At 36.2% G+C, this 17366-nt stretch overlaps 1 protein-coding gene across 2 annotated transcripts in view; it reads right to left on the bottom strand.

Moving 5' to 3' along the window:
- Window positions 1–1181: 1181 nt before the first annotated feature.
- The window catches only part of CDC123 (cell division cycle 123), a 43154-nt gene continuing 26969 nt past the window's right edge, over window positions 1182–17366 (bottom strand). For both annotated transcript variants that reach the window (XM_054695090.1, XM_037510612.2), the window contains 6 exons: window positions 15049–15124; window positions 13536–13658; window positions 12630–12658; window positions 6669–6797; window positions 3161–3298; window positions 1182–2577 (listed from right to left, as the gene is read on the bottom strand). In XM_054695090.1, the coding sequence (XP_054551065.1) occupies window positions 2551–2577; window positions 3161–3298; window positions 6669–6797; window positions 12630–12658; window positions 13536–13658; window positions 15049–15124 (522 nt within the window). In that variant the 3' untranslated portion in view covers window positions 1182–2550. The remainder of the gene's footprint in view (window positions 2578–3160; window positions 3299–6668; window positions 6798–12629; window positions 12659–13535; window positions 13659–15048; window positions 15125–17366) is intronic.

Genomic DNA, 17366 nt, shown 5'->3' with positions numbered 1-17366 from the left:
GAAAAGAAAAAGAAAATGGGTAGAATGATCTCTGAAGTCTTTCCACTCAAAAGTTTCTTCGTTCTGTTAAAAGGAACTTGCCTTCAGTATATACAGAGGTCTGCAGGATGATACTAGCAAGCAAGTTGGTGGTTTATCCTATATGATAAACTAAACCAAAAGTTTTACATGGATTATCTCACTTAACAGATGCATGAACTTAAGATTATTATTTTCCCATTGTATAGCTGAGAAAACAAACGTAAGCCAAAAAACTCAGTTACTTAAGGTTTTAGTTTGTTTACCAAAAAAAGAAATAACTGACAGGATGGGGAAAAAATTTATGGATGCAGAAAATGCAAATCAAGATGAAACTTTTTAAAACAGTCAAGTCCACTGTACTGGAGGCCTGTGCTATGTGCCACACCTGCAGGACAAAGTAAACATATTCATCCCAACTTGTCAAGATCAATAGCTAGCGTGTCGTCAGAAGGTAGGATTTCAGGACACTAAGGAATCACCTATATATTCACCTTCTAATTCAAGCACAAATCTGAACTGCATCAAAGAAAGAACAGATAATGCCAACAAAACAAAATGATAATTCAAAACTGAAATTTAAAATAACAAAATTATTTTTGAGGGAACTGCACTTCAAGCAATTGGCCTCAGAAATGGTATTAGATATACCAAACACAAGATCACAACTTGATGGTTATTTTGTATTTAAAATGTGCATGTGATTTTTGATTTGCATTTCCCTAATTACAAGTGATGTTGAACTTTTTTTCATATGCCTGTTGGCCATTTGCATTTCCTCTTCAGAGAAGTTTCTTTTTAGTTCTTCTGCCCATTATTTGACTGGATTATTTTCTTTGTTTTTGTTGAGTCTCATCCATCTTACACCAGTGAGAATGGCACATATTAAAAAAACTAGCAACAACAAATGTTGGCGAGGATGTGGAGAAAAAGGAACTCTCCTGCACTGCTGGTGGGAGTGCAAACTGGTCCAACCACTATGGAGAGCTGTGTGGAGATTTCTGGACCTACTAAACATAGAGCTTCCATATGATCCAGCAATTCCACTCCTAGGTATTTACCCAAAGGACACAGAAACATTAATTCCAAAGGGCACTTGCACCCCTATGTTTATAGCAGCACTATTTACAATAGCTAAGCTTTGGAAACAACCCAAATGCCCAAAAATAGATGACTGGATCAAGAAGATGTGGTACATATACACCATGGAATATTACTCAGCAATCAAAGAAGATAAACACATGCAATTTGCAGCAACATGGATGGAGCTGGAAGGGATCGTGCTCAATGAAATAAGCCAGAAAGAAAAAGAAAAATACCGGGTGGTCTCACTCATAGCAGGAATCTAGAAAACTTAAATAAGGGACCAGGAAAAAGAATAACTATAAGAAAGAAAATATCAAAATCAACAAACAACTATGAACCAGAGACCCTCTATGGGGGGTGGGGGGCGGGGAGGGGAGGGATTGGGGTCAAAATAAGGGGGTTGCAATTGTATGGGGAATATAAAAATAAATTTTAAATAAAAAATAAATAAAATGTGCATGTGAAATAGCTGTAACTGAGAAACCACATAAAAATCTATAGTTTGAGATAGCCAAAGAAATGATCTTAGCATTAAAAGTAATCTGTTTAACTGTACAGCAAGGGGAAACTGCCCCTCAGCTCTCTCTCTCTCTCTCCTATGTGTTCTCTTATGTTGAGAAATATATCACTAACAGTAAGACATCCTTTGATACCACATTAGAGGAATACCCTGGGAAAATGTAATGTCCGCTTCCTTCGAACTGCTCTGGATATAAAACAACACAAACAACTAGGAGCGTATCTTGGCAAATCATCAGGGCTGAGTCAATTAGAATTCATTGATCTCACCATCAATTCGGGCACCAAAGATTCATTATTAAAATGGAGCCTAAACAGTGATTCTACATCCCAAAAATTCCAGTATTTTTTAAAAGGCCCAATTATAATTAAATCTGTGACTGTTTTACTAATATACACTAAAATGGTGAAATATACTGCAATTTTCATGGTCACTTTATCATTTAAAAGTCTCAACTGATAAGAAAATTATATGAAAATCTTCTTTGAAAAATAATTTCTATGGTAATATATGGTTTGATTTTTTAAGAGGAAAAATAATAATTTAGAAAGACTCCCTTTTTGTGTAACATATAAATTTGCCCATCTACTGACAGGTATAAAAATATTAGCACAAGAAACATAGATAAAGCTAAACAGACTGAACTAAAAGAGCAAAGTTATTTCATAGAAAGTATTTTATCATCAAAACAATAAGGTTTCCTATGTTTAAGATCTATTTATTATGTATCTTTACAAGTAGCAAAGCCCCTTCACTTTTTCCCAGCTTAATATACACAAATATAAAAGCTTATTGATTTTCGCAATGCCACCCCCCACCAACCCCCACTGGACTGGGTTAATAGGAAACCGTGAACTATGTATGACCAGCTTCGGGAAGCAGCGATGGTTTTCTTTTTCACTTGTTCTTGAACGTTAGCATGCCAATCAGTCATCCTCTTGCTGATTTCTTTTCTGTCAAAGGAAACCAAGACTACATTAAAACAGCACATTCTAACTAGGATATCTGTTTAACCAAGACTACTTTTCTGTCAACAAATATGATTTTCTAGAGGCCTTGGCATCTTTTTAACATTGTAGTTGGAAACTATTATGGAAAAACAGGCTTTAACTATTCATTAACAGAGTACCACCTGGCTCCTGGGTACATGTCCCTCAGGTATTTGAAAATTTTCTTCTCTTTCTTCCACATGTAAAAACACTCCCACCCAGAAACACACAAACATACAAATATTCATGTTCCTCCTTGAGTAGCCACAGCAGACAGCGGATCTTCTCTTAGTACAGTAACAGTATCCATATTTTCACCAAAATTAAGAGTATTATGAAATTCTTTCAAAAGTATACATATCATTAAATTTGTGATATTCTAATCAATAAATTATTGTCAGCTCTCATTACATATTTTATTCTAAAAAGACCTAATTTAATAATTCTTTCATTCATAATCAAATAAAAGTCCTACTAGGATATGACTAAAATGAAATAATAAAAAGCCAATGAGAGGGCCGGCACTCAAAGCAGACATGGACTTTACCAGTTTCAGAAAATCTATGAGTTTATGAGCATCCTCCCCGGTAGAGAGATCCACAAAGTCCTTGGGCAGCCGGTAACTCAGATAGGGGCTGGGCTGGACTGTAGCTTCGCTGTTGGTGCAACGGAAAGCTGGAGAATCCTTTACAAAGGAAAAAGGAACATCCATGAGAAATTTTCTTTCTTTTTAAGTCTATTCTACAACTCAAAAAGGCACTACCATAACAATACTCCGTGTTCTCTTCTACGCTAGGTAAGGAGGGAAATAAAATTCCAGGAAAAAAAAAAAGGAACCAAGATTTGAAAAACATTTCTACACCTTCATTAGAAAATTAAAGTAAAGTTATCTGAAAAAGGTATCCACAGGGAGAGGCAGGTGACCCCTAAGTGTCAACAGTTCAGCCACTGTATGCTGTGGATGGGTTATGGATCTCAATAGTCCCTGAAGGGTCAGAGGCCTCGGGCTAGTTATTCCTGGCCTCCTGCAATCTCATCCAGACCAACATGCTTTATAAATACTATCGTGTTCTACAGATGCACAATCAGGAAGCCCTGCCTTATAGAAAAGTGAATTACAGAGGCATAGGACACTTTGCAGAATATACTCTGCATTTCTCATAGGTCATTTAACTTTCTTATTTATCTCTTTCACCTCCTTTGTAAAAGTGCATTTTCAAGTATCATATATAACAAGTCCTCATTCTTTAATGTACTTGCTTACAGTTGCACATCATATTTACATGTTGCCCTGTGCTAAAGAGAAGTCAAGAGTCAGAAGGCTTTTGGACTTCACAAGTGGCACACCTAGAGGTGAGGGAGGGATGGCATCAGCAGACCCAGGAACTGGAATGGAATAGGACAATGGAGCGAGAGAAAGCAGCCATATCTTATGACAAAGAGACCAATCATTTGACCAATATTAACAAAACATGTGCTTTGTGCCGAGCCTTATTCTAAGTGTGGGAGATAAACTGGTAGACAAGACTGGCAGGCAGCTCATAGGCAAGCAAACAAATAAATTAACAAGATAATTTCAAATAGTAAAAGTATTATTACAAAGACAACAACAGGGTACTACAGTAAGAGGAGAACAGCATGGGCTACTTTATTTCTTAAAGATTTATTTATTCATACAAGAAGTGGGGTACAGGTCAGATGTGCGGGAGGATGAGAGGATTCACCAGAGACAGAGCGAGGAACAGAACAGGCAGACTGATGAAATACACTGCCGAGGGGAGCAGCAGGCAAGACAGGAGAGGTCTGCCACGCCATGTGGGTTTCTCCTCAGCCGGCCGGGATTGAACCCGTGCTGCAGAGGTTGCGGACAGCTTCACAGAGTGGTGCTCAACTGTCTGTGCCACCAAGGAGGCCCAACATGGGCTACTTTAGAAGGGCAGTCAGGCAAGACCTTGCCAAGGAGAGGTCCTGTGACTGAAGACTATGATGAAAACAGCCTCGTGACAGCCTGGGGGCAGAACCAGCTTGAAGGCAGTGCAAAGAGCCAGCACAAAGATCCTAAGATGAGGCAGGCTCTGTGGCTTTGAGGACCAGAGGCAGGCCAGATCTCCATGAAGTGGAAATAGCATGGGAGACAGGCAAGGGGTGATCCTAAGGACAAGGCAGGAGTCGTTCCTCTTTGTTACTGTGAGGAAGGAAGAAGGAAGAAGGTGGAAAGAAGAGAGGAAGGGTCGAGGAGGGAAAGAAGAAAGAATTTGGATCATAAAGGGAAACTTGTTCAAGATTCCTATTCCTGTTCCTATTCAATTGCTGTATCTCTCATATTTAAAAATAACATGTGCGCTGTTGAAATAGAAAGCTGTACACCTGAAACTTAAAGAACAAACAAAACAAAAACAAAATCTTAGATTATGAGAACAAAATGTTTACCAGAGGGGAAGGTAAGGGGCAAATTAGGCAAAGGAGATCAATTGTGTAGCAATGGATGGTAACTAGACTTTTGGTGGGGGATCATGATAAAGAACAAACAGATGTGGAACTATAATGATGTACCCTGAAAACTACATGATGTTAAACATCAATGCTTTTTCAATTAAGGAAAAAAAAATTTAAATGTCTGGAAAACTGTTAAATGGTAAGGAGGGTTATTTCTAGGTGGTAGGTATGTTTTGCCTCTTTCTAATTTCCTGTACTTTTAAATGACCATGTTAATTTTTTTTTTTTGCTTAAAGGTATAAAAAATTCAATGGAACACTCAGGCTACACAATTGCAAATGTAGCACTGCCTACAAGGTTTATGTAAGGATGTGTGTTTTGCAACCATTCCAGGACGGGTAGGTTCACCGTCAGTTCTCACAGACAAAAAGATAATTTTGGAGCTTTCTGTAGAGTTTTACAGGCCTTTAATGCTGAATAGGGGACAGACCAGCTTTCTCTCTCAGCATTTCTCTGGCTATCTCCGCTCCCTGTCCTCCTGCCTAAGAGTGATGCCACTTGTCCTCCTGCCACAGGTGTCCCCATTTATAAACATGCTCTCTGGGCTCAGGTGTCCATAATTACAGGCGCACGTGCAAGATCACAGGTGCCAGTCATAGGTGCCAATGGCAAGAGAGCAGAAAAAAGTCTGATAACTTCATTTACCCTATAATGGGTCAGTATGTTATGTATCAAAATATGAACAGTGGCTATCGAGGTGGTAGGATTGAGTGATTTTAGAAATTTTCTCTACAAATGAATATATATTACTTTTAGAGGCAGAATAAAAGCAATATAAAGGTGGTGTTTAAGGAAAGTTTAGGTGTGAGGATAAGAGGAGAGAAATTGGGTGAAGATGGAGATGAGGAGGGTCTGATTTTCATATGGGAGATATCTGAACATGATTAAATACTGATACGGTTGGCAGACAGGAAGAGACTGGAGAGCAGGAAAGCAGATAAACGAAGCTGAGCAGGTGTAGAAAGACCGGAGCAAGCTGCAGCTAAGTCTTGGGTTTGATGACAATTAAATGGAGTGGACTGTTACCACAGGATTATCTTTTCATCTGAAGGAGGAAGTGAAATCATCTGCTGAAAGGAAGGGAAAGAGAAGGGAAAATATGCAGAGAGTGGAGATGCCGTGAAATAGCCTCTGTGGATGATGGAGGAGAAAGCTGAAATAAAAGGCTGCAGCGAGCGTCCCCTTACACCAAGGGTGGTGTTTGTGAGGAGACCCGAGCCTGTGTATTTGGGCAACTTTCTCTCTAGCAGTGTTAGCAGCTGGGGCTGACCTGGGGTAAAGATTTTTCCAGGTGGGTAGGACTGTAAGAGGCAAGAAAAAGAAAACTAACTAGAAAAAAAAAAATATCAAATGACCATTATTTCTTCAAGGTTAAATGAGTGAATCACCACTCATACCCTTTTCTGATCGTCCCATGGGCAAGTATGAAGATCTATGCCACTACATGCGGCCCAAGGCTACCCCCGCCACTGCCTATGCAGGTGCCTGTGGAACAAGCAAGCAATGATTCACTTGATTAACAGGTTTCCTTTATGTCTTTATTTTTTTAAGCATCTTACCTGCTCAAGAGCATCTCCTTCACTGAAATCACCTTTTAAGTTTCTTCCAGATATCAGCTCCTCCCAAGTAAACAGTAGTGAGTCTGTTACTTCACCAAATGGATTAAAGTCAATTAGCCACACCTTCCCCTGCAGTACACAGAAGAAAATGAGTTAGAATAAAAACAAGCACCTGAAGTCTACAATCTATCTTAATACAAAGATCTTCATATTATTTTACCCAAAAGATAATCCTAAAAAATCATTTAAATTATTTACAAAGACAGCTTTCCAGTCCTATCTAAGGCCCCATGTTTAATCAAGCAGCTCAATTCTTAAGAGACAGCCACCTGTGAGAGCAGACAGGGAAGAAGAAAGACCTGACAAAAACAGACATTCCAATTTCTCCCTCAGGTCACACAAGAGAGTTTAAAGTCAAAAATCCAAGCAAGAAAAAAGGCAAATTGCATAAAAAGGTTCACCCAAAGTAGCATGACTGTAAGGCTCTCAAGGGTGTCTCTGTAACCTTTCCCCAGGAAGCTAAGAAATGCTCTTGACCCCTGAGAGGTGGATGAATTTTTTAAAACATACATGTTTTTTTAAAAACATGAAAGCATGTTTTTTTAAATTTAATATGGTTGTTTGGTCTATATGCTAGATATAAGGGAAAAATGAAAAAAAAAATCAACCTTTAAAAGAAATTTTAATCTTTTAAGTTGGGAGGCAATCTGATAGGTTCTAGCCTCAGGGAAATAAAACTTCTGACTTGGTCAGACTGAGTTTAGAGTAAGGGGTATCTCAGCATAACATGGCAGAGTGCTGACATAACAGAGCTGGGGATCTGTGAAATCCTGCCAAGAAATTAAAATCAACATATTTGATCAGAGAAGTATGTGTGACATTTAGTGTTTCCTGAATACTTTTCTTTGCTTTTCTTGTTTCTTACTGAAACATTCATATAAATGTAGCATTTTGTTGCTGAGAATTAGTTTTTTCTAGAATGTGCAGTAACCACGTTGATTACTTGATCAGATGTACATGTGTAAAATTACATGTGCCTAGAAAACTAGATTGTGGAGCCAGCATTATTGACATCTAGCACTGTTTCTCATCTGGGTTAAAGTAAAAAAGAAAAAATTTAAATTTGAAGATGAAATGTTGTAATAGGATTTGCTTCAAACATCAAAAATCTCTAGTAAGTAACAAAAGACCCATGACAGGAATTTTGCCCTATGTGCCATTTGGATAAGTTTCATTTCTTACATAGGAGAAATTCTGCAACCCTTTCTTGCCACCTAAATTGCTTTCTCACATCAATACAGCACTCCTTCATTCTCCATGTGAAATAATGTCAGTCATCCATCAACCTCTTAGTAGTATGTCAGCTTTGCTTTGGAGGCAATTACTAAGGTGTCTTTGACATAATGGGTGTTATTCTAACAAAGTGACTATTTTCTGACCACAAAAACTTTTCTACCTGAGTTTATATAGCCGGTAAAACCATCTCATTGTTAAAGGAAAAAATAAAAAACTATCATACCTGTCATGCAGAAATAAGCTACATGAATTCAAAATGTACCATAGTACAAAAATAAACTAAAAATAAAAAACAAAAATGGATCATTACTATCAGGACTGATAGCTGGTAGCTAATTCTGTGGTTCAAAAGCCATCCTCTAGGGGCCTCCCCGGTGGCGCAGCGGTTGAGCGCTGGGTTGCGAAGCTGCCCGCGGCCTCTGCAGCGCCGGTTCGATCCCCGGCTGCTCCCCGGCCACCAGAGGAGGGTCCCACATGGCGCGCAGACCTCTCCTGCCGCCCGCTGCTCCCCTCAGCAGTGTACTTCTGTCCTTCTGCCTGCTCTGCTCCCTGCTCTGGCTCTGGTGAATTCTCTCACCCTCCCGTGCTTCTGACTGTACCCAGGGCATGTATAAACAAACAAAACAAATAAATAAAAATCATAAATAAATAAAAATACATGCCTCTAAAAAAAAAAATGTTAAAAAAAAAAAAAGCCATCCTCTAGCTCAAAGAAAAATAAAATCAGCTACAATCAGGCATAAAACTATCATGATGAGGATTTTATAGCTATAATGGGGTTTGCATGTGACATCTCAGGCATAATGCATCCTGATAAACTCTGGATTTTAGGCAATCCATCAGGTAAGAGCAGCCACGGTGACCTTCCTTATGCCTACCAACTGACCATTCTCCCCCAAATCTCGATGTACCAGACACTGTGGTAGGCACTGGGCATTCCTTCAAAGAGCAGGACACATATACACACATACACACCCTACAAAATAACAAAAACCATTTAATAATTGCAATACAGAGGGGTAAATGCTTCAAGAGAGGTAAAACCATAGTAACCCATATAGAAAACATACCTAAATCTTATGGTGAAGCTGGAAACGCTTTGCAAAGTAACTTGGAACTTGAAGATAATAAAGATAATCTGGAAGGAAGGTGGATAGTAGAAGGAAAAGTAGACCATTTCAAGGAAAACCACCAATAGCAATAAAAAATCCACCAATAGCAATAAAAACTAACAGGGCCAAGGCCACAAAGTGACAGCCCATTCTGGGAACAGGTTATTTTGGCTGAAATGTACAATAATATGAGCACCCCAGAAATATGGTGGGCTCAGGTAACTTCAAAAGCTTCCTGTTCTAAACAGGATGAAATTCAGGTAAAAACAAATCTCTTTAAATGTATAAATGAAATGCTAAGAAAGAAGGGAGAATACCAGGAGCCAGAATTAAAGAGAAACCTGAAAAACAGAAATAACCATATTGACTGATTTTGAGGAACACCAGGAGGTACTTCCTCCCAGGAACCTAAGGGTACGGGTTTCCGTGGGCACTCGGGAGTGGAAACTGGCCATGAGGGAGCCTTAAAGGGATGCCACCTTGGTGAAAGGTATATAAAAAAAAATCCCAAAGGCTGAAATAGAAGACAATGAAGCTTGCTTGCTTTGACTAGGTTTGGGGAACATGGAAAAAGCAAACAAAAATTCAAAATGTAGACTCTGAGATTCTCTGACACACACACAAAAGCTCACTAAAGATGACTCAGAATAAAGTAAAATACTGATTTACAAAACCAAAAGGAAATAATCAACATGAATGAGAATCTGCAAATACAACAATCAGGGATGAAAGCACCAGGAATTCAGGACAATCACCATCAATCTGAAAAACTTGATAAAATAAAAATACTGTTATTAGGACAACTGGGTAAAAATCTAGAATACAGCAGGCTATAAAATTGATATAAAAATCTCTTATTTCTATGCACAAAGATCTAATAGAAAAATAGGAAAGCAACCTCATTAACAAAAGCATCAAAAAGAATTAAATGTTGGAATAAACTTAACCAAAGAGGTGAAAGATCTGCACACTAAATATTATAAGACACTGGAATAGAAAAAGAAACGAAAACATTGTTACAATAACTATGTCACCTAAAGCAAAACACAGATTCTCCATCCAAATCCCAATGGCATTCTTCTAGGCTATAACCAAAAATCATGACATTTATTTGTATATGTGCCGCTGAAGCAAACCTATCATGACATTTATTTGAAGCTGCAAAGACCCCTGAGAAAAACACTCCTGAGAAAAAAGGACAAAAATAGAGATATCATCTTCCCCAACTTCATATTATCCCATAAAGCAATAATCAGAACAACATAGTACTGGAATAAAGCCAAATATACATATCAACAGAACCACACTGAGAGCCCAGAAATAAAACTACCACATATGGACAAATTATTCATGACAAAAGATCAAGGGTATACAATGGAGAAGAAAAGTCTCTTCAATAAAAGGTGCTGGGAAAACAGGACACTTGCATGTTAACCAATGAAACCAGACCCCTATCTAACACCATGCATAAAGAGTAATTCAAAATAGATGAAAAACTTGCACAGAAGACCTAAATCCATAAAGCACATAGAAGTCATGCTTTCTTTTTCAATCACACAGGTAAGAGTTGCAAAAAAAATGAACAAGGTGCAAAGTCAATCTCAACATCAGAGACTCAAGATCACAATTCTATCCATAAAATAATTAAATTAGTATCAATAACCATAACCAGAAAGAATGTATAAGGGGATTAGAGTAATTCTTCAAGTGTCTGAGGTATTTATTCTAAATTCTAGTTGTGCATTACCATACTTAAGGATTGCTTCTTAAAATACACATTCCAGGGCCTCACCTCAGACCTCCTACAGGGGGTGAGCCATGGCTTTGATGTCCGTGGTGGTGGAATCCATCCACTAAGCCCAATTACCCCGTCACAATTGAAAAAACAGACACACCCAAGTATAGCTAACCCCAAACACACACACTTCAATTTTTCATATGAGACCATTCTAACAGTTCATTTCCTACAATAGTCATAAGATTATACATTCAAAGTGCCTAACAAACTATGATACAAATGCCACTGAGTAAATGCAAATGCGTCTTTAAGCCATGGTTTAAATCTCTTCTCAGAAACTGTCTGAGTGTTTATCCTAGCGTGTTTCTCACTTTGAAAACATGCAACTACTTTCAGTTCTGAAGATCAGAGCAGTAATTGCTTACATTTGTGTCCAACTTCACTTAAGATATTCAAGCAAGTTATACATCTGCACCTCCCAGCCAGCCCTACTAAATCACAGCAGACCTGGACATTTGCCAGGCAAATATTGAGACCTTGGCAAATTCCTTATTTTCAAATGCCATTATAAAATATAATTGCTTCAGTTTTAATACCTAAAATGGGAACAAATAATACATATTTCATAGGGTTATATGGAGTAAGTGAGACACTTAATTAAATGAGAATAAAGCCTTCCTGAGCTGTACATTGAGGACAGTGCACTTGATTTAATTTACTGATTTGATTCTATCTGCTACCAGCCAAATTCCCTTAAAAGCAGATTATCTTATTGGAAACTTCTCGCTAAAAGCAAGGCCTTTGACACATTACAGTCTCTCACAGTGAGTTACATGAGGGATTTGACATGGTTTGTGTCTATCTAGTAGAAGCAGAGTCAGGACTACCGCCTTGGACTGTCACTATCAGGTTTCTATCCATTCCATCCTACAAGCTTCCTTTCTTTTTTCTAAGATTTGTTCCACTAAGAGGAAACTTCCAAATAACATTCCTCTTCTTAACCAAATCTTGAGTATAATTCCTCTTTCAAACTCTGAAACAGACACCATTACTTTAGAAGACAGTGGTAAAAATAGACTAGGGGGTGTTTTGTGGTGAAACAGTAACAAGTAAACAGTTAATAGTCATTTTGTGATATGACTATTTCCTTTTGTCCAAAATATAATTCAAAGCTGGCTGATAAGTGAATGGAGAGGGATGAGGACTGTGGACAACATTTGGAAAACATATGGGTCACCTATTTGAAGAACACACCTGTTATCTTCTTAACAGCTAAGAGCTCTAATCATGGGACAACATTTAGTAATCCAAATTTCTTTGAAATGTCTTGACAGTATGTCTTGACAGTGAAATCTCTGCTGTAGGATTTATTGTCAGGCTTTTGTTTTCTTTTGCATTAATCTACTTTAAGATTTAAAGAAAAAAATGTAAACTACTCAAATGTTCATTTCCAGCATGCTACGGATCTTTTAGTTGACTAAAAATAATTTGTGGCCACATTTAACTGTGCAAACTGAACTATTTTAAGTAGGATCAGACCCCTGACAAAAGGGGAAAGTTGACTGAAAGGTGCCCATTGGTCACTTGTAAAAGTAATAATTCATAAATTTGTGACACATGATCACTGTTATATTATATTGCCTGATGTTTAGTACATTTTAAGGGGAGATTACCAACCATTGTGAATTTCAAACACCTCATCAGGTTTGAGGAAATGTTTGGTGAGCTGTGGCCCCCTGACACACATAATGGCTCATATTCTAATTCCTTATATGGCCAGTTCTGACTTTTAAACATATGAAAGTTTCTACTTACCCTACTGTCTCTATATATATCAAACACAACTGTAAGGGAGAAAGAAACTCAAAGTTAACAATGAACTATTATCTTCATGATGTAAGCCTCCTTAGAGGCACTTTAATTATTTGCGTTAAAAAAATGTATTTCATTATTTGTGACTCAAACAGCAGAACATAACTAACTGACCTTGCAGACGTCATACTTCTGAAGTGTCAATTTCCAATGTAAAAAGACATCCTGCAGTATTTTATTTAAATAATTTTGTTTTCATTTTTCTTTACCCTCAATCATAATCCCTTATATTTAAAAATTCAAACCAAACACTGTCATCATCTTAAACTCATTATTATGAACAAGTATATATACTAGTGAAAGGAGCATAATCCACTTGCTTATTTGACAGGCAATGAAATGAGTAAATTTTATACTAGGAAAGCATAAAATCTAGCTATGCTTATGGCATGACTAACCTTTTTTAAATCAAATCTGTTAGAATACCTAGGTTGGGCAAGTTGAAAATTATAAATTACAGCAGATATAAATTTAAGATGCATGTAAACGCTCCCTTCTCCACAAAATACCCTCAATTCTTGAGAACAACTGAACAAATGTTTACGTTGTAAAGGTGCCATTTGATTATTCAAATAAGAAGCTAGAAAGGTAGATGAGTCAGTTAGAGAATTTAGTACTAATAATAGAAGCACTGTTTTCTGCAGAGAGAATCTTTGAAATATATAATAAAAATCTACATAACAGGAGAGATAACTACCTCAATGTTAAAATAAGGTAAATTAACACACAAACCATCATCAATACCAAATAGCTAATAATGTTTAAAATAGTATTTCAAATCCAGTTTTAAAATATGTTCCATGGTAAAAAAAAACATTTCATTTCAGTGGGTCAATAAAAAATACTCACAGTCCTCATCTAAGAATTTATACTGTATGTGCTTCTTGAAAAAGTCTTGTATGCATCTGCAAATTTCTTCCTTTTGCTTAGAAATATGATCATAGTATTGTGTGTAGTCTCTCTGAGAAATACCTGACAAGAAAACATTTTATATTGTTATTACATAATATTCTTTTCAAAAACACCAAAATGTAGTTTAAATCTTTTTTGAAAAAAACCATTAAACTTGGCAAGAAAACTAATCAGATGAGTGTTGCATTATATATTATTGGGCATTTTATAGAGGTATAAAACTTATCAGTTGTAAAGATTCTTATGGACAGTTGAATACTGAATTTCCAATTGCCACTGCCATTCGTCCTACTTTAGAAATAGTAGTTATTTTTACCTACTACAATGGAAAGAATTTGAAACCATAAAAATGCTTATTATATAAAAAGTAGAAGAAGCAATTTTAAACTGCACACGTAGTCAAGTACTTTTTCTTTTATTTTTCCAATGAACTCTCTACAAATTGGTGTTCTTCTCTTTGGGAAAACTCAAAATGTTCCTCACCATATGTCTCCCATATGCATACTTTATCTTGCAGAAGCAGTCCATTTTTCTTATTCAGATATGCCCCCCTGGCTTCACAAGCCATGGTAAACACATCTTTCTTCAGAGTGACTTGCCGATAATATTCCAAATACAAAAAGGAACTACTGTAAGAATTCCTTCAATTTGCTCTAATCCTAGGAAAAAGCTCTGAAATAAGAGCTTCCATCCAATTTCCTGATTACATGCCAATATGAATCCCTTCATTGGCTGTATATATAGAGAGAGTTTTTTCAGGACTACCTAACAATATGATAAATTTAACACCAAAGTTACTTTTAGGTAACAAATGTCAACACATTCAATAAATAAATAGTGTTGATTTGATTCTGTTCAAATCATACTTTTCTTGGCTGAATATGAATTTTACTTCATGGAAAACATGCAGACAAAAAAAGAACAAATAGTCTTTAATATGTGACTTGAATAAATAACAATAAACAAAATAATAATGTGAGAGAAAAAAATGGATGGCTTTTAAAGTAACGTACTTATTTCTCTACATATTTTCTCTTCCTAGAATAATAAACAGTGCTCCAATAATAGACACAAAGTTTTAAAAACTTGACTTTTTATTATACCTAAAATAAGCAGTGTATTGCTAGCAATACTTAGGAAAATCTTAGAAAAGCAGGTAGTATCATACATATCGTAAATTGAGAATGGTAAAGACCAACACTTCCATTTCTGGAATCCAGACAGACATGATTAATTAACAATACTATCTTCCTTGGAAGTGGATTGTGGTCTCAGGATTCTTGCCAATACAGCTTTCTAGAGTAGTACCCATTGGTGAGTGGCATCTATGACAAAAAACCTGATTGGTACCCCATTCTAATAATTACTAGAAATTTACTTCTATTAAAAGTTTGAAACTTTGAATCATTACTTCTAAGGGCAAGAAACAGACAAACAAAAAAAGCCTCACCAATAAGTTTATTTTCCTTGACAAAACATCTGAACTCAGCTCCAGGAATTAATTCACACCATTTTCGAAGAACAAGCTGCAGACAAAGAAGAAAAATGTAACACAACTATGTAACAAGAGAGCTACTAGTCTAAAAGATAATTTTATGGAAACTGATCTTAACAACTTCCATTACCAAATGTATTTTTTCTAAAGAGGCATTATAAATCATTCTTGACATTACATGGAGAAACTAAAAGAAGGGGGAGCTGTGTTAAAAGCCTTTATGATAAAATGCATCTCTGTCTTATCATTTTGAGAGTTCTGACATAATATACAACTACAAGGATGATGAAGTAAAATCTTATTACTACTGTGCCTTAAGATGTTCTGTGATTTATGCTCTTCACCCCTTTAAGAATATCAAGGAATAAAATAATTTCAAATTTGTTACCTCAAGCACCAATCTGAATTAAGCACCAAAACTTCACTCCAATGAAAGTATTATGGTTCATCACAAAAAATTTACTATAACCTTCTCTTGAGTTTTCCATATTTTAAAGTAAACCAATTTCACCAGTGGTTCAAGTTATAAATATGTCTTTTACTGTAATTATTTAATAGATACAAATTCCCATTTTCTATCCAACTTGAAATTTTATAAAAAGTATAGCTAACAAATGTATGTTTCTGATTTTGATTTTTAAAAGTTCTCAGGAGGAAATCAGTCCTGTCCTTTTAAAGCATTAGCTGTCATAAAAGGCTAGTGATTGCAGCCTCCCTTATGCTGGCTTAAGCTCTTTGTTCTTCAAGTCCTCTGAGACAGAAATTTAACTACTCCATACCACATTCCTGAAGCTCAGTATCTTTCCTTCCCATTTCCTGAGCTTCCACAGTTTCTTGCATATAGCACCGCAGTGTAAGCACATATATACCATGTTGTACTATGATTTGGTATAAGTCCCTCTCTCCTATTAAACAGTAACTTCTCCAGTGGTCAAGAACTGGGCTCTATTCATCTTTGTGTTCCCAGCACAAGTATGGAACATATAGCAGATGCTTAAGAAATAGCTGATAAGTGAAACATTTATATAAGTGAAACAAATATATGTAAGACAAATAGCCACTAAAAATCAGTTACAGAAAAATATTTCATGAACAGGGAAAATGCTCACATTATGCTTCAGATGAAAAAAAAGTTATGCAATGTGTTTTATGAAGTATGTATACACATACACACACATATATACACATACACATATACACACATATCTCAAGAGAGGGGATTTGGTTTCTTATATTTTAAAATCTTTGATAAATTGATCTTCTTTAAAAAAAAAAGAAACCTGTATTGTGAAAAAATGTTTTAGAAATTCATAGTGCACTGATTTCATTTTTCATGACAGTGCTTGGCAAGCTTTGTATTTGTCATATTTTCTAAACAGTGTAATTATTAAATGAAGAGCCCCAAACTAAAAAATTACACTATTCTTATAATATAAATTACACTATTCTTATAATGTATGCTGGCATATATATAATCCCTCTGGCCTCCTCCTCAGAGGTAACCAGTGCTGACCATTTCTTGTATATCTTCCTCAAAATTTCTAAGAACGTAGAAACTTATAGTATATGCATATGTCTCTTTAAATACACACAATAGAAGCATAAGATTCTCTTTGCAACATTTTTCATTTTAATTACACTCATACTATCACTTTCCTAGACTTTTAAAACTAGATTTCAAATCCTATGCAATAACATAATGGTGGCATATCCCTAAAAGATGAAACCTGGTTCAAATCTGGTGAAATGAATCTTAGAGGTAGATGATGACAATAAAGATTATGCCTCAGGGTAAGGCCAGAGAAGCATATCTTTTTCATCTTTGTGTTTCCAGTACAAAGTAGTAAGATGCAGCAGGTGCTTAATAGATGTTTGTTTAGTAAAACAACAGATATGAATATATACATACAAAAAATGTTACTAAAACATTTAATGACCTGGGAAAATGCTCATACTATGCTATTAAGTTTAAAAAACAACCTCATAAATGATATGTAAAGATCTCAATTATAGATCTGCCTTTTGTTTGCTAGAAAATTCCTTAACTGAACTTCCCCTTTCTTTCCACGACATCCTTATGTACGCTATTTAACTCTTAACTAAGCTATTTAAGATGGTGCCTAAAGCAACATGGGTGAATTAGTCTTGCTGGATGTTTGCCATGTGTACAGGAGGTAAACATTTTATTATGAAACTTCTTTTTGGCCTTTCTCTTAAAAAAATCTCAGTTACAAATGCTGAAAGATTTAGAGATTGTTTGGGTGGCCTAGCAA

Source organism: Talpa occidentalis, unplaced genomic scaffold (assembly GCF_014898055.3).
Source record: "Talpa occidentalis isolate TD23 unplaced genomic scaffold, MPIMG_talOcc4v2.1 talOcc4.14, whole genome shotgun sequence".
Classification (NCBI taxonomy): domain Eukaryota; kingdom Metazoa; phylum Chordata; class Mammalia; order Eulipotyphla; family Talpidae; genus Talpa; species Talpa occidentalis.
The sequence above is the reverse complement of the archived record's forward strand: the minus strand, read 5'-3'. Positions and strand labels throughout refer to the sequence as shown.